Genomic DNA, 24,782 nt, shown 5'->3' with positions numbered 1-24,782 from the left:
CTGAGCTCTAATAATGTGAGCAGGAAAAAGAAAAGAAAAGAAAAAAAACCAAGCAAGGCATCAGATGAGGATGAGCGTCTATCAATCAATCAATCTATTTTAAGCCGTCCATGTTGACCCGTAGACTCACCCACCCACCCACCACACACGCACCCATCCAGCCTGCCCTAGAACCCGGTCAAGTCAAGCCCACCCACACCAAGGCACCATCCACCCCATTCCCATCATCAGGACCGTTGATGCCTGCCTTGGACGGCGGCGATTGCTCGCTCCATTCATGATACGCCTACAGCACTACTACCATCGCCGTGCCGCTACGAGAAGTGCACATCTTATATTAAATCGTATTTATCTCAGACCTAATGTCTATAATTGCTCTGTGTATGTTTTACAGGAACACTCTCCAAACACAGCCAAAGTAGTGAACGGTGGAATGTGTTCATTGCAAAATGTATCTGGAGACATTAAATTAAGATGGCCAATGGTGATTTAATTAACATATGTATAATATATACACCAACTTCACATGTGCACGTATTTCCGGTTTGGACCGTACCACGCGGCATGACATACCTGGTCCGGAACAGAGAGCATTATCGTCTCCTGTCCTGAGGAATTTTCGTCAGAAGATGAAAACTGGAAAGTTCTTCCTCTTCCTCCTGAGCCTGAGCTCGTTGGAAGCTGCCGCAGTCAAGTCAACCATAAAATGAGCCATCCCGAGTAGTAAAAATTGAGAAAGCATGGCCTGCCAACGCTGTCGACAACGAGCGGTTTGATTTCACATTTTGACCCGACAATAGTGCCGTTCCTCCGTTGTTTCTACGCTTGGACTTTTTTCCCAAGCTCCATGCATCATCCATCTATGGGGAGGAGAGGAGCCTCACTTCTAGTCTAGTACAACTTGCTTCTGCTTCTGCCTCTCCCGGTCCAGGTCTCGCTCTCCTCCGCTGTTCTGTTCTACCACTACCACTACCAGCCCGGGCGGTCCAATCCAATTCCCCCCGCTCCCACCTAGTCCTTCCTCCTCGTGCCAATACCAGATCCACGCGCTCCATTGCGAAATAACCTTACCAATCGCAGAGGACAAGAGAAGACGCCATGCCACATGTGAGAGCGGGGAGCTTAGGTTTGATCTGCTAGCCAGCTGCCTCTGCGTCTGCCATCGGCCATCGCCCATCGCCATCGGAGAAAAATAAAGGGTTGAAGGGACCAGAGGAGGCGGCCGCCCCCGAACCGCCGGGAAGGCAAAAAGATGCGCCCTTTGCGGCGAAGCTCCGGGGGCCTTGCGGCCCTCGGCTGCTGCCTCTTCCTCCTCCCGCTGCTGTCCCGCGGCGCGGACATGCCGCTGGGGTCGACCCTCTCGCCGGGCAACTCGGCGACGTGGACGTCGCCCAACAGCACCTTCTCGCTCGGCTTCACGGCGTCCGCGTCCTCCCCGTCGCTCTTCGTCGCCGCCATCACCTACGCCGGCGGCGTGCCCGTCTGGTCCGCGGGCAACGGCGCCGCCGTTGACTCGGGGAGCTCGTTCCGCCTCTCGTCCAACGGCGACCTCCAGCTCGTCAACGGATCCGGGGCCGTGCTCTGGTCCTCCAACACGGGGGGCCAGAACGTGTCCGCCGCGGCCGTCCAGGAGACCGGCAACCTCGTGCTCAAGGACAAGACCGGCGCCGCGCTGTGGCAGTCGTTCGACCACCCCACGGACACGGTGGTCATGTCGCAGAACTTCACCTCGGGCATGAACCTCACCTCCGGGTCCTACGCCTTCTCCGTCGACAGGGCCACGGGCAACCTCACGCTCCGCTGGACCGGCGCCGGCTCCACCGTCACCTACTTCAACAGGGGCTACAACACCTCCTTCACGGGGAACAAGACGCTCACCGCGCCCACGCTCACGATGCAGACCAACGGCATCGTCTCCCTCACCGACGGCACCCTCACCTCCCCCGCCGTCGTCGCCTACAGCAGCAACTACGGCGAGAGCGGGGACATGATGCGCTTCGTGCGCCTCGACGCGGACGGCAACTTCCGCGCCTACAGCGCCGCCCGGGGCAGCAACGCCGCCACGGAGGAGTGGTCGGCCGTGGCGGACCAGTGCCAGGTGTTCGGCTACTGCGGCAGCATGGGCGTGTGCAGCTACAACGGCACGTCGCCGGTCTGCGGCTGCCCGTCGCTCAACTTCCAGCTCTCCGACCCTTCCAAGCCGCGCGCCGGCTGCACGCGCAAGCTCGAGCTCGCCAGCTGCCCCGGCAACTCCACCATGCTCGAGCTCGACAACACGCAGTTCCTCACCTACCCGCCGGAGATCACCACGGAGCAGTTCTTCGTCGGCATCACCGCCTGCCGCCTCAACTGCCTCTCCGGCGGCTCCTGCGTCGCGTCCACAGCGCTCTCCGACGGCTCGGGCCTCTGCTTCCTCAAGGTGTCCAGCTTCGTCAGCGGCTACCAGTCGGCCGCGCTGCCCAGCACGTCTTTCGTCAAGGTCTGCTCCCCGCCGCTGCCCAACCCGGCCCCGGGCAGCGCGGCGGCGCCCTCGGCCGGCGGCTCCGGCTTCCGCGCCTGGGTCGTGGCGGTCGTGGTCCTGGGTGTGGTGTCCGCGCTGGTGCTCTGCGAGTGGGCGCTCTGGTGGTTCCTGTGCCGGCACAGCCCCAAGTACGGCCCGGCGTCGGCGCAGTACGCGCTGCTGGAGTACGCGTCGGGCGCGCCCGTGCAGTTCTCGTACCGCGAGCTGCAGCGCTCCACCAAGGGGTTCAAGGAGAAGCTGGGCGCCGGCGGGTTCGGCGCGGTGTACCGCGGCGTGCTGGCGAACCGGACGGTGGTGGCGGTGAAGCAGCTGGAAGGGATCGAGCAGGGGGAGAAGCAGTTCCGGATGGAGGTGGCCACCATCAGCAGCACCCACCACCTCAACCTGGTCCGCCTCATCGGCTTCTGCTCCGAGGGCCGGCACCGGCTGCTGGTGTACGAGTTCATGAAGAACGGATCGCTGGACGCGTTCCTGTTCGGCGACGCGCCGCCGGGCGGGAAGATGCCGTGGCCGACGCGGTTCGCCGTGGCCGTGGGCACGGCGCGCGGCATCACGTACCTGCACGAGGAGTGCCGCGACTGCATCGTGCACTGCGACATCAAGCCCGAGAACATCCTCCTGGACGAGCACTTCAACGCCAAGGTCTCCGACTTCGGGCTGGCCAAGCTGGTCAACCCCAAGGACCACCGCCACCGGACGCTCACCAGCGTGCGCGGCACCAGGGGCTACCTGGCGCCGGAGTGGCTCGCCAACCTGCCCATAACGGCCAAGTCCGACGTGTACAGCTACGGGATGGTGCTGCTGGAGACCGTCAGCGGGCGACGCAACTTCGACGTGTCGGAGGAGACGCGCGGGAAGAAGTTCTCGGTGTGGGCGTACGAGGAGTACGAGAGGGGCAACCTCGCCGGCATCATCGACAGGAGGCTCCCCGCAGAGGACCTCGACATGGCGCAGGTGGAGCGCGCGCTGCAGGTGAGCTTCTGGTGCATCCAGGAGCAGCCGGGGCAGCGCCCGTCCATGGGGAAGGTGGTGCAGATGCTGGATGGGGTTATGGAGCTCGAGAGGCCTCCGCCCCCGAAGTCGTCGGACAGCTTTTTTAGCACCACCACGGCCAGCGGCGGCAACTCCAGCATGGTCTCGACAGTCGCCTCGTCGGCGGCGCCCCCGGTCGCGCCCTCGACGTCGCCGAACCTAGAGCAGGAGATGGCGTTGGGACGCTCCGAGTCGGCTAGGAACCGTGACCGGGTGACGCGGCAGCTGCTGTCGCCGCAGCCGTACATGACGATGTAAAATGTGCGTCTGCGTCATCGTCATCCTCATCCATCCATGGCAGAGATCATCATCTGGATACACGCACTCAGGCAGAATGCCTGCTTCTGTCGTCCATTCCAGGTTTACTACAGATTGTAGAGCGATTACGGTAGGGCTACGCTGAATTTGCTCCTAACATTCTGGTTGGCAATATGTAATTGTAAGCATCAAAATTGGACCGAGTTTGGTATTGGGCATTGCAATCTGTACAAAATCACCGAAACGAGACGACAAACTGTAGCATGGATTTGCAGGCTAGTGGTTTGTTTGTTTTGTTCCCCCGGCAGCTCACACAGGCGATATGTAATTGCATCATAATTTCATAATACTGAGCTACCGCATACTGTTGGAGGTCTCACTTTTTCTCTTTGTTTTGTTTTTTTCTAGAGAAGAACTGCTGCGAGTCTCCTGTGTTTCTCGTCGGTCGGTCGCATCGCACGGGTCGGTCACCACTCACCACACTGCTGGAATTCTTCTCTGTTCTGGAACACGGGCAGGATCTTTCAGCGAAGCATCTCCGTCAGCTTCTAAAATGCGGTTCAATGCGAGGGGCCCATCCCATGGATGAAGCCATGCATGATGCATCCGTCGTGAGACAAAGGCCTGCTACATCTTTGCGCGAAGCCGCCATCCCTGCAATGGCAGCCAGGCGGCAGCTGCAAGGTTGCAACACATTAATTAAACAAAGCCATCCGTGCTGGGTCTCGTTTATCCCCTTATATGTTGTTAGTGTGTATTTGGTTAGTGGGTTGATGCGGTTTGCAACGATAAGGTTAGTGCTCGTCATCGGCTAGACAAGTCTGCTAGTCATCACAAATGTTACAAATTCACTGAAATGCATTTTAATGTTATTGGGATATTCCTTAAATTATAACTGAAATGTAACAGTGAGACATCATCACTAAAAAATTATGACTTGGTTAATAATGGCTTTAATTTATATATATCTTTTGCTTATGGATTTCTCAAATATTAAAATAATACCAGTTTCATTTATTTCGAATGCTGTCATTTTATTGAATTGAAGATATCATCATGAGTATGGTAATATGATCAAGAAGGTGATCATATTCAGTTCATCATTCATTCATCCATTATCACGAAACAAACAAGAGGTGCAGCTCCAACCCATTTTAACCATGTAATCAAACAAGAAACTAGATTCAATTTGTCACTGAGACCAAATAAAGAACGAGTCCAACCCAACCCAAAAAAATAGGTTAGCTCTGACCAAAACCACGTCGTTTCGAAACCAAACACATGCTTATGTTTTAGATCGAGCCCAATTCAAGGTACGATCTGATTGGAACGACGTCTATGGAGGGGCAGCTCTAGCCACGAGGAGGAACCGAAAAGGCCCGCTGTGCGTGTATTTAAAAGTGAGCACACTAGGAGAAAAAAATTGGGTCGCTTTTGGTGATTTCATCTGCCTTTATATATTAGCATAACCTAAAAAATGACACAAATGGTTTCATAGTGTAGTGGTTAGCACTCCAGACTTTGAATCTGGCGACCTGGGTTCGAATCCCGGTGAGACCTTTCCTTTTTTTTTTTGACTTCAATAAAAATCCATATTCTTGTTATTTTATTCTAATCGTCTTGTTTCTTATCCATCCCTCTAAGCTAACAATAGCCATCCATATTCGTGCCATAGGTAACACATAGGTCAGGTCGGTTTCATTCATCCCATGAAGAATTGAAGCAGCAATAGGTAAAGACGTAAAGTATGTAGCTGTGCCTCCTGATCGAGACCAATGTAATGCAAACGTGCCGACTGAAACTATTACTAGACGGGTAAACCTTCTCTTTCAAAAGGACCAGGTCAACTTATATCACCAGTAATAACAAAGTAGGCGACCAACCTGTGAACACCTCAGATTTTTCAAAGGCGTGGCTGACTCAAAACAGCTTTGAACAGGCGCACGAAATCGACACCCTTTTCTGCATTTTATGGCCTGACTTTGTCAAAACCATGGATCGGTTTGACCGCAAAAGAAGCTGAGTAGTATTGTCAGCAGTTCTAGATACGCAGTAGTAGCCAAGAGTCGTGATTACTGGCAAGAAAACATGTTGCCTGCTGGTAGCTCGCCTTCAGAATGGGGTTGGCCCGTGCACCGCGCTGTTCTGTACACAATCTGCGGCGTCTTTGTCGGAATGCATCCAGAACACCTCCGAAGAAAGGAAAGAGCTGAGTTCATGATGAGAGACCATATCTTTTTCCAAAGCTAAACCTAGTATTCCACCCAATTGACATCCAAGTCCTTCAGCTTCAGGAGCCATTTCTGCGCATTTGGGGAAACATTGCCTTCATCAGGTTTCACTCCGTGCTTCTTCATCATCCCAGACGGGGATTCAGACTGTCTCTCATCGTCCGGGTCTGCTTGTCTTCTAGGATATCTTAGTTCAAGAGAAAGAAGGCGTGAAACCTCCTGCACCCCACCCCATTTTTCCAATGCCCGAGCAATGTCATAACGACCTACCAACAGAGCATGAAAATCATTTCAAAAGCCAGATAAGGTAACTTCGTGACAACGATATACAGCTAAAGACAACTGTGCTAAATGGATAAACAACTAGCATGACAGTGTACAATACTATTTTTCATTTTCCGACAATGGGATAAATATATTACCTGCCCTCTCAAAAGATTTTCTACTGGGCATATAAGAAGGATCCAACCCCCAAATTTTCTGGAACCGGCTGATCTGTAAAATTGGGATCAGACGCCCCGATGTCAGAAGTTGAAAATAAAGTTAAAATAACATTCAATGGACAGAGTGCTAGCTAGCTTTCATTCATGCTAGAAATCTAAGGGGACAAGTTTTAACTCTATTGACAATATATGGTGCAAAATCATTCAAAGATTACAAAACTTGGTTATACCAAGTATTCTTGTGCTAGGATAGATATTTGATAAGCACAGATATACTAGGATTACCTCTTCTTGCAAGTTCTCCAGATTATCCCAATAGCCTCTTGGTTTTCGATTTTTGTAAGAAAGAGAAAGGTTCATTATGCTGGCAATCTTCCGGAACCCACCCATTCTTGTTATAGCCTTCTCAATATCCACTCTTCCATGAGACCGGAGATGCTTTCTCTTAGGCATGAAACCATACTGACCATACTCTGCAATGAAATTATCAAGCTCTGATTTTAGGACCTCGATGTCCTTTTGCAATCCTGGGACTTTTGGTCTCTGCTTCATGGTACTGGATGAGCAAGACACACACGTTTGCTCAGATTGCCTGCTTTCATCATGATCAACATCTGGATCTGGATCTGTGGGCACATTAGAATGACCTGTGGAATTGCTACTCTTGGCTCCAGCCTTTTCAATATAATCACGGATTGCACACAAGTTTGATGGAAGATCTTCATATATGACCTGTAACAGATTCATGAAAAATGAACAGTCTGCTTTACTATCTCTAAAGACATTAAACTTTATCAAAGCATTCAGCTGAAATAATCATCAAAGCACCAGATAAAATTAATCCGATAGTGAGCACGAAAGAAACAGTTTATTGTAAAATTCAAGTAAAAAATGTCAGAAACCATGATGAAAAAAATTGGTGTCCTAACTGCTACGGAATGTAGTCACCTGGAATTTGTGAAGAGTTGAAGATACAGTATGACTTGTAAAAAAATGCTGTTTTAAAACAACCAAATACAAGAATTTAACTATAGTAAGCTTATACTCTCTCCATTCTAAACTATAAGATGTTTTGTATGTTCTAGATACATAGCTTTTACTATGCATTTAGATATATACTATGTCTACATACATAATAAAAGCAATATATCTAATACAGAGGGAGTACCATTTTAGAAGGCATGAAGCATATAATCATCATTTTCTTTAAAAAAAGATACCCATTATCATGCAAAGCGCTTGTATAACCAGAACAGAATACAGTGTGCACATAAAAACCTACTTTAACCATCTTAACCTGACAAGTGAAACATTATATGAAAAAAAAACATATATGGTTATACCTCTTCAAGGATAGATTCAGAGAGAAAGGTGTCCCTATGCATCTTAGTTTCAACCATGTACTTCAACAGGGTGTGCTGATCCCCAAGTTGTTCTAAGCGCCATTTCCCTTTAAATGTGTAAAAATCACCCTCGACTTGTTCAAAGCTGATCTCTTGCTCATGTTTTTCGCGAAGATCCATAACAACACGGGCGTGAAGGACCATATAAAGCAGGCCTTTGCAACCCTCCTAGAAAAACGATTTGAAAAAAGATATAATACTTGAAAAAGAAATAAAGACTATCAGATTGAATTTACAGAACTTTCTTTCAGATGGGCACAATGAAAACAATTGAGTGAACCAAAACCAGGAGACAAGAAAAAACTGTGTATGATTTGAGGACTTTTTGCTGTGTAGTAAAAACAAAAAACAAATGAAGCCAGGCCTATTTCATATGTTCTAGTCAAAACAGTTAACCACAAAATATGACGGAAGAGAGCCACATATTCTTACCTGCATTATCCGAACCTTGTTATTATCACGAAGAACAATCCTACTGATAGCCAGGTTTGGTACGAATCTACCAAATGTTTTTTTGTTAGATCATAACTGTAATAAAATAAGAACGTGAACTCAAAATATTGTAGAAAGACAGAACTACTTACTCAGGCAAATTCTCATATGCTGTGAGAACATTCCATACCTCTCGAACCGGTGCTTTCACAGTGATACTAGCAAAAACACACCTATGAGCCCCCTCATGTTCCTTCACGCAGATCGTATCACAGAATAAGCCAAACTTTAGTGCCTTTCACCTCATGGATAAGAATACAACAGTAATGAAGTTCAGTAAATTACCAACATGCCATCAAATCTTCGAAGATGGATCTCATCTACCACACAAGGCTTATCAATTCTGCATATGTTTCCATATACACCCCATTTGCTAATCAATTCAGAAGAAGGTGAAGGAAGCACACTGCTAACACCAGACCTGGGAGGTGCTTGTTTAAACTTAGAAGTCTCAACTGTCGTACTATGGAAGTTATTAAGCTGAGAAGTATATGATGGCTTCAAGTCCTCAACAAAAAATTTTCTTGAACCACATCCTTGATTTTCCAGATAAATCTTTTCAGCTCTACAAGCCAAGGCACGAAGATTTACAGGAAGATCTGACCTTATAATCCTTTCAAGAAATATAGCCGGGAAGTTAAATCTTGGTATCACATTAACTTCATACAGCAAAACTGCACTAGAGGACCTGCTAGCGGACAAAAGCAAGATAGGGCATATTAGACAATCTCTTTTTTCGCTCGCAAGTTGGAGAGCATTAGTCTGGGGCATCACGGTCACGGGGATGCAAAGATAAAATTAAGGCTGGATGTTCATCAAAACAAAAGCAACAAATAAGGTAGTTGTTGGACACCAAAATGAGCGGACGGTCCGGCCCATGGGCCCGAACGGTCCGCGTGTCCCGAGATTAAATTAACTCGGGTGTTTATCCTTATCTCGTGCGTGGTTATCCATCTAATCACGTGGGAGTTTGTTGGCTATCTCTTAGGAAAAGGTCCAGACCTCCTCCCCTATAAATATAAAGGGGTACAGCCGATTGAGAACCCCCGAACACATTCCAATCGAACCAATACCACTTCTATCTCGTATTTATTTCCAGCACAATTAGGAGTAGTTCTAGTCTAGTTCTAGTTTAGCCCTAGTTTAGTATTCCAATCCCCAAATTCTCTGCCTCTCCTCGACTCTACGTCGATTAGAGGAGTCTAGGTCGGTCTGCCCGAGCCTAGACAACTCCTAGGATCTCTCCTCCCCAACGGGGTCCCTCCCGGGAGCGAGATCCAGGCGCCGCCGGCGATCTTCCGCCGCCCCTGCGCACGCGCGGACCGTCCGGCCCTAGGGCGCGGACCGTCCGAACGTCAGGCAGGGGATCCTAGCTCCTGCACCAGGTCGCGGACCGTCCGCGTCTGACCAGAGAGCACCGCCGCCTCGCGCCAGGTCGCGGACCGTCCGGCCTTGTGCCGCGGACCATCCGCGCCTGACCAGAGAGCACCGCCGCCGGTTCTTTTGAGTGATTGGCGCCCCAAAAAGGCGTCAACATACTTTTTGGCGACTCCGCTGGGGAACGAGGTTGAAGATCTACAAAATCAGGCTTATATGGCCGATTCTAAAGATCTCAACAGGGCTTCTCCAAACAGCAGCACAAGGCTGACTAATTTATCGGCCGCTGAGCATAAAAGATTAAAAGATGACATGAAGAAAATAGACGAGGAGGTCCAACGACAAAAAGATCAGGTGCTCAAGGTGGCGGATAAATGGTTCCTCTCGCACTTCAGGGTGGATTGCCACCAGAAGACCGTCCAAGAAAGGGAAATAGACGCCGATTACATGTCATCTGTGCTGCAACAGCTCCCCACAATAGGTGATGTCAGGTCAGTCGATGATATTCCATCTATTAAAATTTCTTTTGATAATCAGATTAAAAGTATCACAGAGGATATAGAAAGGATGGCACATGCATTAGGAAAAACTCACATGCCTAGTTTTTTATCACATAAATTAGGCGCCAAAACAATTGCGCCAAACACATCGGCAACAAATGGGTTTCCCCAGCCATACTCTGGTATGCCGATGGACTCATATCCAGGACGACCGTCACCACCATCTTCGCTAAATGGTGAGTCAACTCTGAGCGCGGCCGGACCGTCCGCACACAATAGCGGACCGTCCGGCCCTCCGTCAGACCGTCCGGCACCCTACGCCGGACAGTCCGGAGTTACACAGAGCCCACCACAAGGGTCACAGGTGTTGCCTGACGTGACCGGACAGTCCGAGGATAGTACCGGACCATCCGATCCATCCACAGACCGTCCGACTGCGCAGGTCGGACCGTCCGGAGCACCAGAAGTCACCTGTGATCCACCTAGTGCGGAAGGCCGGCATAAATATAACCGGCCACCCAAGCCCCAAGAACAAAAAAAGTCACACGTCCCTGAGCTTGTTTGGCCGACTAAGGCCAAACCTTCTGTTCGCTCTCACCCGCACTCGACACAAAAGGAAAAGGTTAAGTTCACATTTAATATTACTAAATGTGATAAAATATTTGATGAGTTGCTTAAACATGGTAATATTAAATTGTCACATGTAATTCCTCCGGTTGAACAATTAAAAGGGCGTGTTTATTGCAAATGGCATGGCTCTTTTCTCCATAACACCAATGATTGTGCCGTCTCCCGTCGGCAAATACAATCGGCTATAAACGAAGGCCGGTTGAGGTTTCAAAAAGAGGTGAAAATTGACAGGCCAACTGTTTCTGTCACCACATTAGAGCCAACGAGCAAAAAGGCCATAATTCGGCCTTGTGCGGCCGATAAAAGTAAAAATAAAAATGTCGTCATTGGTGATCCTCGCACACCAAATATGTCACGCAGAATGGTTACTCTGAAGGCTCCGGACAAAAGAAAGTCCGGAGGCACCGGGGGGCAAGCACGATCGGACACCCGATCACGGTCACCTGTCCCGCGTACGTCGGACGATCCGGGTACTAAGGCCGAACAGTCCGAGACAGGCGCGGACAGTCCGGCTATGATGGCCGGACGGTCCGCAGATGGTCAGAAGCAGCAACCTCAGACCATCGGACCACAACGTTCCAACACAAGTGTTAGGAAACAAAACACTACTAAGACGTCTGGACGACTCAGTAGAGTCGGCCCTACTTTTGGTCAGTTGCTTGCCAAATATATGAAGAAGGCCGTTCCACACAACCGGCCAATAAAACAAACGAAGTCAAAAGGGCGACCTGTGCGAAAGCAAAAGCCGACTAAACGGACCCAAAGGGTAGCACAACCAAGATCGCCTTGTCATCCTCCTCTAGGGATAGCATGGTGCGTCCCGTTCTATCCATCGCCGATGTGTTGTCCTGCTCATGTGTGGGGTGGTACGGCGATGAATTCGTATTACTGGCCCAATCCGTTTGCTTATTTGGGCTGGGGGGCACCACAAGTTTTTGCCTATTGACAGGTTCATCAGGTAGACATGGCCGAAGAGGATGCGATCCGAAACGGCCTCTGTGCATTAAAGTCCCATCAAGTATTTATATTATCTGATCGCAAGAGCCGATGACTTGCATCGAGCTGAGTCCTTACTTCGGGAACAAAACCTCATGAGGTCAATTGTTTCCGAAGTTTTCGCTGATGCTTTTGGTTCGCCAAGCTCCACCAAAAGGCAGGGGGGCATATGTTGGACACCAAAATGAGCGGACGGTCCGACCCATGGGCCCGGACGGTCCGCGTGTCCCGAGATTAAATTAACTCGGGTGTTTATCCTTATCTCGTGCGTGGTTATCCATCTAATCACGTGGGAGTTTGTTGGCTATCTCTTAGGAAAAGGTCCAGATCTCCTCCCCTATAAATATAAAGGGGTACGGCCGATTGAGAACCCCCGAACACATTCCAATCGAACCAATACCACTTCTATCTCGCATTTATTTCCAGCACAATTAGGAGTAGTTCTAGTCTAGTTCTAGTTTAGCCCTAGTTTAGTATTCCAATCCCCAAATTCTCTGCCTCTCCTCGACTCTACGTCGATTAGAGGAGTCTAGGTCGGTCTGCCCGAGCCTAGACAACTCCTAGGATCTCTCCTCCACGACGGGGTCCCTCCCGGGAGCGAGATCCAGGCGCCGCCGGCGATCTTCCGCCGCCCCTGCGCACGCGCGGACCGTCCGGCCCTAGGGCGCAGACCGTCCGGCCGTCAGGCAGGGGATCCTAGCTCCTGCACCAGGTCGCGGACCGTCCGCGTCTGACCAGAGAGCACCGCCGCCGGTTCTTTTGAGTGATTGGCGCCCCAAAAAGGCGTCAACAGTAGTATACTAGTATATAGATACATGTACTTATGTCTTCATTGATTTACCTCCCATCCCACTTATCCTGAGAAAAGAAAAATGATCATCAGATGCATACCTAGGACCAGATCTTATGGACCATTTTCCTTCAAACTTCTTGAAGTCACCATCTACCATCGAGAAATGGAGTTCTCGCCCATTAATCTGAAAGAATAACCATGAACGAGTAATCATGTAAGGCAATATAACTTAATATAGAACAGAAAATGGAGGAGATCCATCATCGTTTTTTAGATTTGCTAAATATAACTCATGCAACTAAGAAATACGTCGGAGAGACACAATAGCACAGCAGCTACACAGCAAGAAGAAGAACACACGCTGACAAAACGCAAATGTTGCATTCACACCCTCATGGACTGGTCGACATGAATATTCACACCCTAGCAGTTAATGGAAGTTCAATCTGCGACAGCACATACGGAGTCAGGGATTTCCTGGAGATCCAACACGACGCGCGCCTCAATGTGCCAGTACAACGCGCGCTGCAGGCCTCTCTGCTCCAGCCATATCCGCCCTTCATGCGGACACGGAATCGTCACACTGCAAGCGAAGCACGAGCAAAACCACCCCAATCAGACACCTTCAGAAGGCACCCGTGAGAGCAATCACGGTTGCGAAGCGACAGATGGGAGACGAGAAAATGCGGACCTCTGGACGAGGTTGGGGATGAAGTCAGCGAGGCGCTCGTAGTCGGTGATGACCTGCCACAGCGTGTCGACGTCGGCGGCCACAGGCACGGACGCGAGCACCCGCCGCTCCCGCCACGACACCACGTCCACGTCGCACTTGACGCCGCGCGCCGACGCGGTAGGCCCGGCCTCCGACGCGCCCGCGCGTCCTCCGTGGTAGTGCTGGTGGTCGGCGCCCCAGTGGTCCCCTGTGGCGGCCGCGGCCGCGGCGGCGATGGAGCGCCCGGAAGGGGGCCGCGAGAGCGCGGCCGCCGCGGATCGGGGAAGCGCGCGCGCGAGATGGCTAGGGCTCGGGATACCCGGGAGGAAGGAGGCGGCGGGCGAGGCGAGAGCTTTCATCGCTCACGCGCGCGAGCGGGTGAGTGTACTTGGCCACTGGGAGTCGTGCCGTGCCTGGCGAGGAAGGAGGAGGAGGAGGCGCGCGCGGTCGGTCGCTCTCGCTGTCTCCAAGAACCGCCGGCGTCCCTGCCGAGTGGGACCTGCAGCACTGTCCCACATGTCGGTGGCATGGCTTTGGTCGACGGCGACGAGCGATAGTTTCTGCTGGGTCGGTGAGAGGCGAGTGGGGGATGTGTGGCGCGAAGGCGAGATGGCACCGTAGCCACTAGCCACTCGTGGCGCGTGGGGACGGGTCCTCCGTTTCGGTATCGTTATGGTTTGATGAATCTTCTGTGGGGTCGACATATCAGTGGCGGTGCGGTCCCGGCCTCCCTGTGTGGTGAGCGGGCAGCAGGTCGACGTGGCCCGTCCTGCGCCTCCGGTACCTGCTAATGTACAGCCTCGACCAAGCCCACTGGGCGGACATCGGGCTGGGTCGTCCAGTTGCCAACATAAAACCGACCAAATCCGGAGGCCCAGCCAAGTCGAATGGCGAGGAAATCCGATCGTAGTCTCTACTTGCAATAACTCCTAAAAAACACTCGGTATAGTTTCTTTGTCAGTTTCAAACCATTTATGTTCTTCTTCAAAATGCCCTCACATTAGACTATCTACAACGCTCTCCTCTAAAATTTTACCCCTATATCGCACTATCCAGCCACATCACTCCGATTCCACCTGTTGAGCACCAGAAACGACCGCGCGGACGGTCCAGCCCTGAGGCCGGACGGTCCGCGGTCCGGACGGACGGTCCACGGTAGTGGCGTGGACGGTCCGCGCGTGCGCAGAGTCAGTTAGGGTTTGAGTTTCTCACGGGATTTGTTACCTAAAACCGCGGGATTAGCTCGGGAAACAGCTTGTAGCGGATCCAGTCTTCCCCTTTATATAGAAGAAGGGTTACGGCCGATTGAACCCCCAACAATCGAATCAATAATCAATTTATCTCTCGTTTTTACCTTAGTCATTAGGAGTAGTTCTAGTTTAATTCTAGTTTAGCCTCTCAATCCCCAAATTCTTTGCTTCTCTTCGGCTCTACGTCGATTAGAGGTGTCTAGGTCGGTCTGCTGACCCTAGACAACACCTAGAATCTCTCCTTCCCGACGAGGTCCCTCCCGGGAGCGAGATTCAGGCGCCGTCGACGAACTCCGTCGTCCCTGCGCACGCGCGAACCGTCCGGCCCGTCAGGCAGGGAACCCTAGCCCTGCTTCAGGTCGTGGACCGTCCGGCCCCTGGTCGCGGACCATCCGCGCATGTGCAAAGAGCACCGCCGTCGGTTCTCAACGCAATAATTGGTGCCCAAATCGGCGTCAACACACTTTTTGGCGACTCCGCTGGGAAAAGGTGTCTAGATCTACTAAAATTCAGACCCTCAAATGGTCGGTTCTAAAGATCACACCGATATCTCTACAGACAATATCCTGAAACCGGCTCTTGAAAGTCTGACGGCCGATGAGCAACAGCAATACAAGGACTACATGCGTCAAGCGAAGGAGAAATTCTTATCATAATACACAGTGGATCGTCACCAGAAAGTTGTCAAACATGGAGAGACCGACTTCGCATATCTTCTATCTCCGCTTCAAGTCCCCAACGTAAGTAAACCCGACGATATCCAATCTACTAAACAATATGTAGATCAGCAGCAGAATCAAATGAAACAACAAATTAGAGGGTTATAAGAATCAATTAGAAAATTAACGCGTATATTGGAGAAGTCTGTTGCTCCTAGTTTTCCATCATATGAAACTAGTAACAACATATCTATATCTAATACATCGGTGACAAATGGGGATTCGCAGTCCCAACCATTATATGGTAATGTCGATGAACTCATATCCAGAGCAAATACCACCACCTCCATCACTTCTTGGCAGATCGGCGCCCCTGGACATGGTCAAACTGTCTGGGCTTTTGCTCGGACAGTCCAGGACCGCACCAGGGCTACCGCGTGGCGCCCCAATAATAGCGAACACAACATGCCAGTTCGGATGTACCACCGTACAGACCGGATACACATATGCAGAACCTACTGTCGCGCACTACGCACCAAATTATTACACACCACAACAGCAGTACGTTCCGCCCCCTACATATTTAAACCACAGCACGCCATACGATCACAGGCCAATCAACATTATCGATCGGTCACGGCAAGATGGTCGGCATAACAATGCCCGACCAAATGAACCCCACAGCCTAGGGTCCGGTGGTTTGCCACCGGGCGCGATGGAGAAAATTAGGGAAGAGATGGTTGAACTATTTCGAGATAGGCTCGGAGTTAGTGTAGCTATAGTGGGGCAATCATATCAGAAGCCATATGATCACCAGTTTGACATTATCCCATATCCACAAGGGGCAAGGATACCAGAGATTTCTAAATTTTCTGGTGAAATGGGAGAAGCACACACGAACATATAGGCCAATTCCTAGCACACCTAGGCGAATTGGCCGATGGGGAAGCATTTTGTGTTCGTTTATTTTCTTTATCCCTTACTGGTACCGCTTTTGCATGGTACGCCACCCTGTCTCCTAATTCCATTAATTCCTGGAATAATCTAGAGAGTAAATTTCATGAGCATTTCTTTTCCGAGGGATATGAATTAGGGCTGGCTGATTTAGTGAAAGGGAAATGGACTTAATCATTTCCTATAATCGATTTTGGTGGTTGACATCCAACACAAACCATGTGGACTAACTAGTTTGTCTAGATATCATTTATCTCAGGTGCATAAGGTTCAACACAAACCAAGAAAGAAAATCAGTTGGGGACACAAACAAAATTGGAGCAAAAGGACTTCGAGTGTGCTACCTTTGGCGCACCAGACAGTGTCCGGTGCCCTAAGCGCTCGCGCAAGCAAACCAGCCACTCTCGGGAATTCACCCGACCCGCTCCACTATAATTCACCGGACTGTCCGGTGAGCCAACGGAGCAACGGCTCCCTGCGAGCCAATGGTCGACTGTAAAAGTGTACAGTGGCAAACAGCCGCGTAGAAGTCAGAGCGCAGAAGTCAGAGGTCACCGGACTGTCCGGTGCAGCAAAAAGACAAAGGGCTCCAATGGTAAACAGCTCCAAACCCTAACGGACATGCTGACGTGGCGTGCACCGGACAGTGAACAGTGACTGTCCGATGCACCGCCGGACTGTCCGGTGCGCCCATCGCCAGCAGAAACAGCCAACGACTAGGAAGTGGTTGGGGGCTATAAATACCCCCAACCACCTCATTCAAAGCCATCCAAGCATTCTGAAGTTCTCACTCATTGCAAGAGCAAAGTCCAACACTCCAAGACACAATCAAAGCAATCAATCCATTCCAAGTTCCCAAAATCAACGCTAGTGCTTATGGGCTTGTGAGAGGATCACTTGTGTTCTTTTGTTGCTCTTCTCGCTTGGATTGCCTTCTCTTCTTCCCATTCTTATTTCTAAGTGTTTGTAAAGCTAGCAAGAGACACCTAAGTGTGTGGTGGTCCTTGCGGGGTCTTAGTGACCCGTTTGATTAAGGAGAAGGCACACTCGGTCTAGGTGACCGTTTGAGAGAGAGAGGGAAAGGGTTGAAATAGACCCGGCCGTTGTGGCCTCCTCAACGGGGATTAGGTTCTTTGGAACCGAACCTCGGTAAAACAAATCACTGTGTCCACTTGTGTTGATTTTCATTTAATTTGTTTGCCCTCTTTCCTCTCTTTAATGTTTCCTTGCCAATATTGATTTGAGTTTGCTCCCAAACGTTATCCGCATCATTTGAGCAACTCGTGGCAAGAGAAACAATTTTTCACCTCGGATTTAATTCTAACGCTAACCCCGGCCTTATTGTGTGTTTAAGTTTATAAATTTCAGGTTTCGCCTATTCACCCCCCTCTAGACGACTTTCAATTGGTGTCAGAGCCAGTGCTTCATTAAGAGTCTAACAAACTCGAAGTGATGTCTGGAGATCATGCCAAGAGGGAGATCGTGACCGGCGACAAGCCCACGGGCTCGGGGAAGACTCTCTCAAGGGAGTCCGGCAACAAGTACAAGGAGGAATCCTCTTCCTCCATCAAGTCACATAGGAGGGGTGACAAGAAGAAAAAGAAGATGAAGAAGGTGGTCTACTACGAGACCGACTCTTCAACACCCTCTACTTCCGGCATGGAGTCTTCCACTACTTCTAAGCGCCATGGGCACAAGAAGTATAGTAAGATGCCCCTACACTATCCCATGTACTTCCAAGCGCGACTTTCCATTCCTTTAGGCAAACCACCATATTTTGATGGTGAAGATTATTGTATGTGGAGTGATAAAATGAGGCATCATCTAACCTCACTCCACGAAATCATATGGGACATTGTTGAGTCTGGAGCGCAGGCACCACAGGTGGGGGACGAGGACAATGACTCGGACGAGGCCGCCCAAATTAGGCACTTTAACTCCCAAGCAACTTCTATACTCATCGCCTCTTTATGTCGAGAGGACTATAACAAGGTGCAAGGGTTAAAGAATGCCAAAGAAATTTGGGACGTCTTCAAAACGGCGCACGAAGGGGACGAGGTGACCAAGATCACCAAGCGGGAGACGATCGAGGGAGAACTCGATCGATTCGTCCTCAACAAAGGAGAAGAGCCGCAAGCCATGTACAACCGGCTCAAGACGATGGTCAACCAAGTGCGCAACCTCGGGATCACCAAATGGGATGACCATGAAATGGTCAAGGTTATTCTAAGATCCTTCATTTTTTGTAATCCTACTCAAGTGCAATTAATACGTGGGGATCCTAGATATAAACAGATGTCTCCCGAGGAGGTGATTGGCAAGTTTGTGAGCTTTGAGCTAATGATCAAAGACTCCAAACATATTGTCAACTTGGAGCAAGGCGCCACCTCTACACCCGAGGTGCAACCCGTTGCATTTAAAGTGACGGAAGAAAAGAAAGAGGAGTCTACACCAAGTAGGCTTCCTATCGACGCCTCCAAGCTCGACAACGAGGAGATGGCTCTTATCATTAAGAGCTTCCGTCAAATCCTCAAGCAAAGGAGGGGGAAGGACTACAAACCCCGCTCCAAAAGGGTGTGTTACCGGTGTGGTAGGTCCGGTCACTTTATAGCTAAATGTCCATATTATAGTGAAAGTGACAGGGACAAAAACAAGAAGGGGGAGAAGAAGAGTAATGTTCACAAAAATGTGCAACTTGAGATCTAGTGGTTACCCCCTTGTGAATATCACCAAGAATGGAGTTGACGGGGTGATCTCTTTGAATTGCTTGGTGGACTCTTGGGTGTGGTGGTCTTTGATCCTGAATCTCTTGTTCATCTTTCTTGTCTTGATTGTCATCTCCCCCTTGATCAATGTCCTCCTCTTGAGATGGCTCATTGTCTTGATCTTCATCCTCTTCTTCATGAGCCTCGTCTTCATCTTGAGTTGGTGGAGATGCTTGCATGAAAGATGATGGTTGATCTTGTGCTTGTGGAGGCTCTTTGGATTCCTTAGGACACACATCCCCAATAGACATGTTCCTTAGTGCGACACACGGAGCCTCTTCATCATCTAGTTCATCAAAATCAACTTGCTCCACTTGGGAGCCATTAGTCTCATCAAACACAATGTCACAAGAAACTTCAACTAATCTAGTGGACTTGTTGAAGACTCTATATGCCCTTGTGTTTGATTCATAACCTAGTAAAAAGCCTTCTACTGCTTTAGGAGCAAAATTAGAACTTCTATCTCTCTTAATAAGAATAAAGCTTTTGCTCCCAAAGACTGTAAAATAAGAAACATTGGGCTTTTTACCAGTGAGGAGTTCATATGATGTCTTCTTGAGGATTCGGTGAAGATATAACCGGTTGATGGAGTAGCAGACGGTGTTAACCGCCTCCGCCCAAAATTGATCCGGTGTCTTGTACTCATCAAGCATGGTCCTTGACATATCCAGTAGAGTTCTATTCTTCCTCTCCACTACACCATTTTGTTGAGGTGTGTAGGGAGAGGAGAACTCATGCTTGATCCCCTCTTCCTCAAGAAATCCTTCAATTTGTGAATTCTTGAACTCCGTTCCATTATCGCTTCTAATCTTTTTGATTCTCAATCCGAACTCATTTTGGGCCCATCTTAAGAATCTCTTTAAGGTCTCTTGGGTTTGAGATTTTTCCTGCAAAAAGAATACCCAAGTGAAGCGAGAATAATCATTCACAATAACTAGACAGTACTTACTCCCGCCGATGCTTATATAAGCGATCGGGCCGAAAGGTCCATGTGGAGTAGCTCAAGCAGCCTGTTCGTTGTCATGATGTTCTTGTGTGGATGATGGACTCCAATTTGCTTCCCTGCTTGGCATGCGCTACAAATCTTGTCTTTCTCAAAATGAACATTGGTTAGTCCTAAAATGTGTTCTCCCTTTAGAAGTTTGTGGAGATTCTTCATCCCAACATGGGCAAGTCGGCGATGCTAGAGCCAACCCATGTTAGTCTTAGCAATTAAGCAAGTGTCTAGTTCAACTTTGTTATCATTAAAATCAACTAAGTATAGCTAACCATCTAGTACTCCCTTAAATGTTATTGAATCATCACTTCTTCTAAAGACAGTAACACCTACGTCAGTAAATAGACAGTTGTAGCCCATTTTGCGTAATTGAGAAACAGAAAGCAAGTTGTAATCTAAAGAATCTACGAGAAAAACATTAGAAATGGAATGGTTAGGGGATATAGCAATTTTACCCAAACCTTTGACCAATCCTTGATTTCCATCTCCGAATGTGATAGCTCTTTGAGGATCTTCATTTTTCTCATACGAGGAGAACATCCTTTTCTCCCCTATCATGTGGTTTGTGCACCCGCTATCGATTATCCAACTTGATCCACCAGATGCATAAACCTACAAAATAGATTTAGGCCTTGTTCTTAGGTACCCAAACGGTCTTGGGTCCTTTCACATTAGAAACAAGCACCTTGGGTACCCAAACATAAGTCTTTGGACTCTTGTGTTTGCCCCCAACATATTTGGCAACTATTTTGCCTAATTTGTTAGTTAGCACATAAGGAGCATCAAAAGTTCTAAATGAAATGTTATGCTCATTTGATGCATTAGGAATTTTCTTCTTAGGTATATTGATATGAGTGGTATGCCTAGAATTAGAAGGCTCATTTTTATACATAAATGCATGATGAGGGACAGAATGAGGTTTCCTAGCATGAATTTTCCTAGTTTTGTGCTCAGGGTAGTTTGCAGGATATAAAATATAGCCCTCTCTATCCTGAACCATGGGAGTCTTGCCCTTTACAAAGGTAGACAATTTCTTAGGGGCATTAAGTTTTGTGTTGTTTTGGTTCCCTTGTTGGAAACCGGTCCCATCCTTAATGCCAGGGCGTCTCCCATTATAGAGCATGCTTCTAGCAAATTTAAACTTTTCATTTTCTAGCTTATGCTCGACAATTTTAGCATTTAATGTAGCTATGTGATCATTTTTTTGTTTAATCATGGCAAGGTGATCATCAATAGCTTCAACATTAATGTCCCTACATCAAGTACAAATAGCAACATGTTGAACAGTAGATGTAGATGCTTTGAAAACACTCAATTCCTCAATCTTAGCATTTAAATTATCATTCTCAATTCTAAGACTAGAAATTGAATCATTGCACATGCTAAGCTCCTTAGCTAAGTTTTCACATTTTTCTACTTCTAGAGCATAAGCATTTTTCAACTTAACAATTTTTTGTTTTCCTTAACGAGCTAGTCCTCTTGGCATTCCAAGAGATCATCCTTCTCGTTAATGGTCTATATTAATTCATTTAATTTTTTCTTTTGGTCCATGTTAAGGTTGGCAAAAAGAGAAATTAAAGCATCCTCATTATCACTAGAGCTACCCTCATCTTCGGATGTAGTATATTTAGGGGTGGCTCTAGAGTATACCTTCTTCTTCTTGTCGTCCTTAGCCATTAGACACTTGTGGCCGACATTGGGGAAGAGGAGGCTCTTGTTGACAGCGATGTTGGCGGCATCCTCGTCGGAGGAGGAGTCGGTGGAGCTCTCATCGAAGTCCCATTCGCGCCCCATATGCGCCTCGCCGCCCTTCTTCTTGTAGTATCTCTTCTTCTCCTTCTTCTTCCCCTTCTTGTCTTCGTCCCTGTCACTTTCACTAGGATATGGACATTTAGCGATAAAGTGACCGGACTTACCACACCGGTAGCACACCCTTTTGGAGTGGGGCTTGTAGTCCTTCCCCCTCCTTTGCTTGAGGATTTGGCGAAAGCTCTTGATGATTGAGAGCACCTAGAGGGGGGGTGAATAGGTGATCCTGTAAAAATCAAACACTAATAGCCACAAAACTTAGTTATGAGTGTTAGTACGGCTAAGTAGCTTGAAGCGAGTTCTTGTGAACACAAACAATCACAGTGAGATCAACAAAAGACACACGATTTTTATCTCGTGGTTCCGCCAAGTAACACTTGCCTACTTCCACGTTGTGGCGTCCCAATGGACGAGGGTTGCACTCAACCCCTTTCAAGTGATCCGATGATCAACTTGAATACCACGGTATTTTCCTTAGAGTATTTTCCCATTTGCGAGGAATCTCCACAACTTGGAGTCTCTCGCCCTTACAACAAGAATCACAATGAAGGCACAAAGTAAGGTTGGGAGAAGCAACACACGCAAGACTCAAATACGCAGCACACCCACGCACACAAGTAAAGACTCGAGCTCAAATGACAACACAAGGAGTTCGCGACTCGAATGGAGCTCAATTCTCTAACACAACAAAGTGAATGCGCGGGAGCAGAGTCTGGATGCCTTAGAATACTTAGTGAATGCTTGGGTAGCTCCTCCATGCGCCTAGGGGTCCCTTTTATAGCCCCAAGGCAGCTAGGAGCCATTGGAGGCAAACTTGGAAGGCCATCCTTGCCTTCTATCGAGTGGCGCACCGGACAGTCCGGTGCGCCACCGGACAGGTCCTGTAGACTGTCCGGTGCGCGATCTCCTTCCAAATTTGGCATATTTGATCGTTGCTCCTCTAGGCTGATTGGCGCACCGGACACTGTTCGGTGCACACCAGACAGTCCGGTGCACCAGCTGACCGTTGGAGCAGTCCACGTGTTGCGCAAAGATTGCGCGGCCGACCGTTGGCTCACCGGACAGTCCGGTGCACCACCGGACAGTCCATTGATTTTTAGCCGTACGCCGTCGTCGATTCCCGAGAGCAGCACTTTCACCGCAAACCAGCCTGGCGCACCGGACACTGTCCGGTGTGCCAACCCGAGCTGGAGTTTGCTGCACATAGCCAACTCTTTTTCCAATTCTTTTCTCACTGTTTCTAGCACTTAGACAAAACACATTAGTACTCAAAACAATGTACTAAGTCTAGAAACGTACCTTTTTCTTTGATTTGCACTTCTCACTTTACTTGGCACATAAGAACTTAATTAACCATGTTGGGCACTTAATCACCAAAACATTATTGAAATTGCCCAAGGGCACATTTCCCTTTCAATCTCCCCCTTTTTGGTGATTTATGCTAACACATGCAAAAGCAACCAAAAGAAGTGCAACATCAATGCAATTGAGGACCAAATTGTTTTTGCACAAGATTTGACATATTTGGATCATTCTTTGCCACCACTTGGTTTGTTTTTGCAAATCAAATTCATTTTCCTATCTCTAAGTCAAACACACTTGTTTGGGCAAATCAAGAGATATTCCAATGGAAAAATTGATCAAGTACCAAAAACTCCCCTTTTCCCATAATAAAAAAATCTCCCCCACAAGAGACCAATTTTTGCAATAAGAGTATTTTGGACAAATCAAAAGTTATAACTCTATTGTTTTCAAAATTCACAAGTGGTTTTCAAAATTCACAAGTGGTAGCTGATCCATTTGCTTTGGCCTTAATTTATCCCCCTTTGGCATTAAGCACCAAAACATGATCATTCTTGGCCCTTTAACCCCATTTCCTCACAAAAATGTCAATTAAGAGCAAAAAGGCAATGAGAGCATAAGTATGAACTTGGAGGTGAGTACACTAATACAGGAGTGCAGTGGAAGTCTTTGCAATGTCCAAGTTCACCTTTCCCTTTCAATGCATTTTTGAGACTACATGAAGTATACTCAACCATAAAGGTTAGTCTCAAAGGGTCAAGTTGTAGCACATCTCCCCCTAAATATGTGCACCATTTGCCTAGGGACTTGTGAGGTCCGGGGAGGTCATGTACAACTTGAGCACCACAAATAGATAACACATGTAGTAAATGCATAAAGTAACATGATCAAAGGCATAGAACACATGTATGTTATAGATCAATCCAAGTTACGCGAATCTAAGACATTTAGCTCACTACGCAACCTACAAAAGGTTTTCTCATCCAACGGCTTGGTAAAGATATCGGCTAGCTGGTTCTCGGTGCTAATATGGTACACCTTGATATCTCCCTTTTGCTGGTGGACTCTCAGGAAGTGTTGTCGGATGTCTATGTGCTTAGTGCGACTGGGTTCAACAGGATTATCCGTCATGCAGATAGCACTCTCATTGTCACATAGGAGTGGGACTTTGCTCAGATTGTAGCCAAAGTCCTAGAGGGTTTGCCTCATCCAAAGTAGTTGCGCGCAACACTGTCCTGCGGCAACATACTCGGCCTCAGCGGTGGATAGGGTAACAGATGTTTGTTTCTTTGAACTCCAGGACACCAGGGACCTTCTTAGAAACTGGCACGTCCCTGATGTGCTCTTCCTATCAACCTTGCACCCAACATAATCGGAGTCTGAGTATCCAATCAAGTCAAAGGTAGACCCCTTTGGATACCAAATCCCGAAGCAAGGCGTAGAAACTAAATATCTAAGAATTCACTTAACGGCCACAAGGTGACATTCCTTGGGGTCAGATTGATATCTAGCACACATGCATACGCTTAGCATAATGTCTGGTCTACTAGCAAATAAATAAAGTAATGACCCTATCATAGACCGGTATGCCTTTTGATCAATGGACTTACCTCCTTTGTTGAGGTCGACATGCCCGTCGGTTCCCATTGGTGTCTTCG

General features: G+C 48.5%; 2 protein-coding genes and 1 non-coding gene across 4 annotated transcripts; 2 read left to right on the top strand and 1 right to left on the bottom strand.

Annotated features, from left to right (window-relative positions):
* The first annotated feature begins 490 nt into the window (after positions 1-490).
* LOC103644303 (G-type lectin S-receptor-like serine/threonine-protein kinase At1g34300) lies at positions 491-4,190 on the top strand. Its single transcript, XM_008667509.4, has one exon. It carries the CDS (start codon positions 1,253-1,255, stop codon positions 3,809-3,811), a length of 2,559 nt encoding a protein of 852 aa, XP_008665731.1. The 5' UTR covers positions 491-1,252; the 3' UTR covers positions 3,812-4,190.
* Positions 4,191-5,299: 1,109 nt separating this feature from the next.
* TRNAQ-UUG (transfer RNA glutamine (anticodon UUG)) lies at positions 5,300-5,371 on the top strand. The gene has a single exon. It is a non-coding gene; the product is annotated as a tRNA-Gln (tRNA).
* Positions 5,372-5,487: 116 nt separating this feature from the next.
* On the bottom strand, positions 5,488-13,955 carry LOC103645724 (uncharacterized). Of its 2 annotated transcripts, none has more exons than XM_020547042.3 (10): positions 13,368-13,955; positions 13,139-13,259; positions 12,775-12,860; positions 8,666-9,068; positions 8,473-8,573; positions 8,321-8,387; positions 7,829-8,056; positions 6,771-7,217; positions 6,465-6,537; positions 5,488-6,308 (listed from the first exon to the last, which is right to left on the bottom strand). In XM_020547042.3, the coding sequence occupies exons 1-10, from the start codon at positions 13,745-13,747 to the stop codon at positions 6,064-6,066; spliced, it is 2,151 nt and encodes a 716-aa protein (XP_020402631.1). In that variant the 5' UTR covers positions 13,748-13,955; the 3' UTR covers positions 5,488-6,063. The 2 variants fall into 2 exon arrangements, with proteins under 2 accessions (XP_020402631.1, XP_020402630.1); XM_020547041.3 differs by having other exon boundaries at positions 8,666-9,071; positions 13,368-13,946.
* Between the last annotated feature and the right edge of the window lie 10,827 nt (positions 13,956-24,782).

Source organism: Zea mays, chromosome 1, assembly GCF_902167145.1.
Source record: "Zea mays cultivar B73 chromosome 1, Zm-B73-REFERENCE-NAM-5.0, whole genome shotgun sequence".
In the NCBI taxonomy this organism is placed as follows: domain Eukaryota; kingdom Viridiplantae; phylum Streptophyta; class Magnoliopsida; order Poales; family Poaceae; genus Zea; species Zea mays.
Note: the sequence above shows the minus strand (reverse complement) of the source record. Positions and strands in the feature narration are given on the sequence as shown.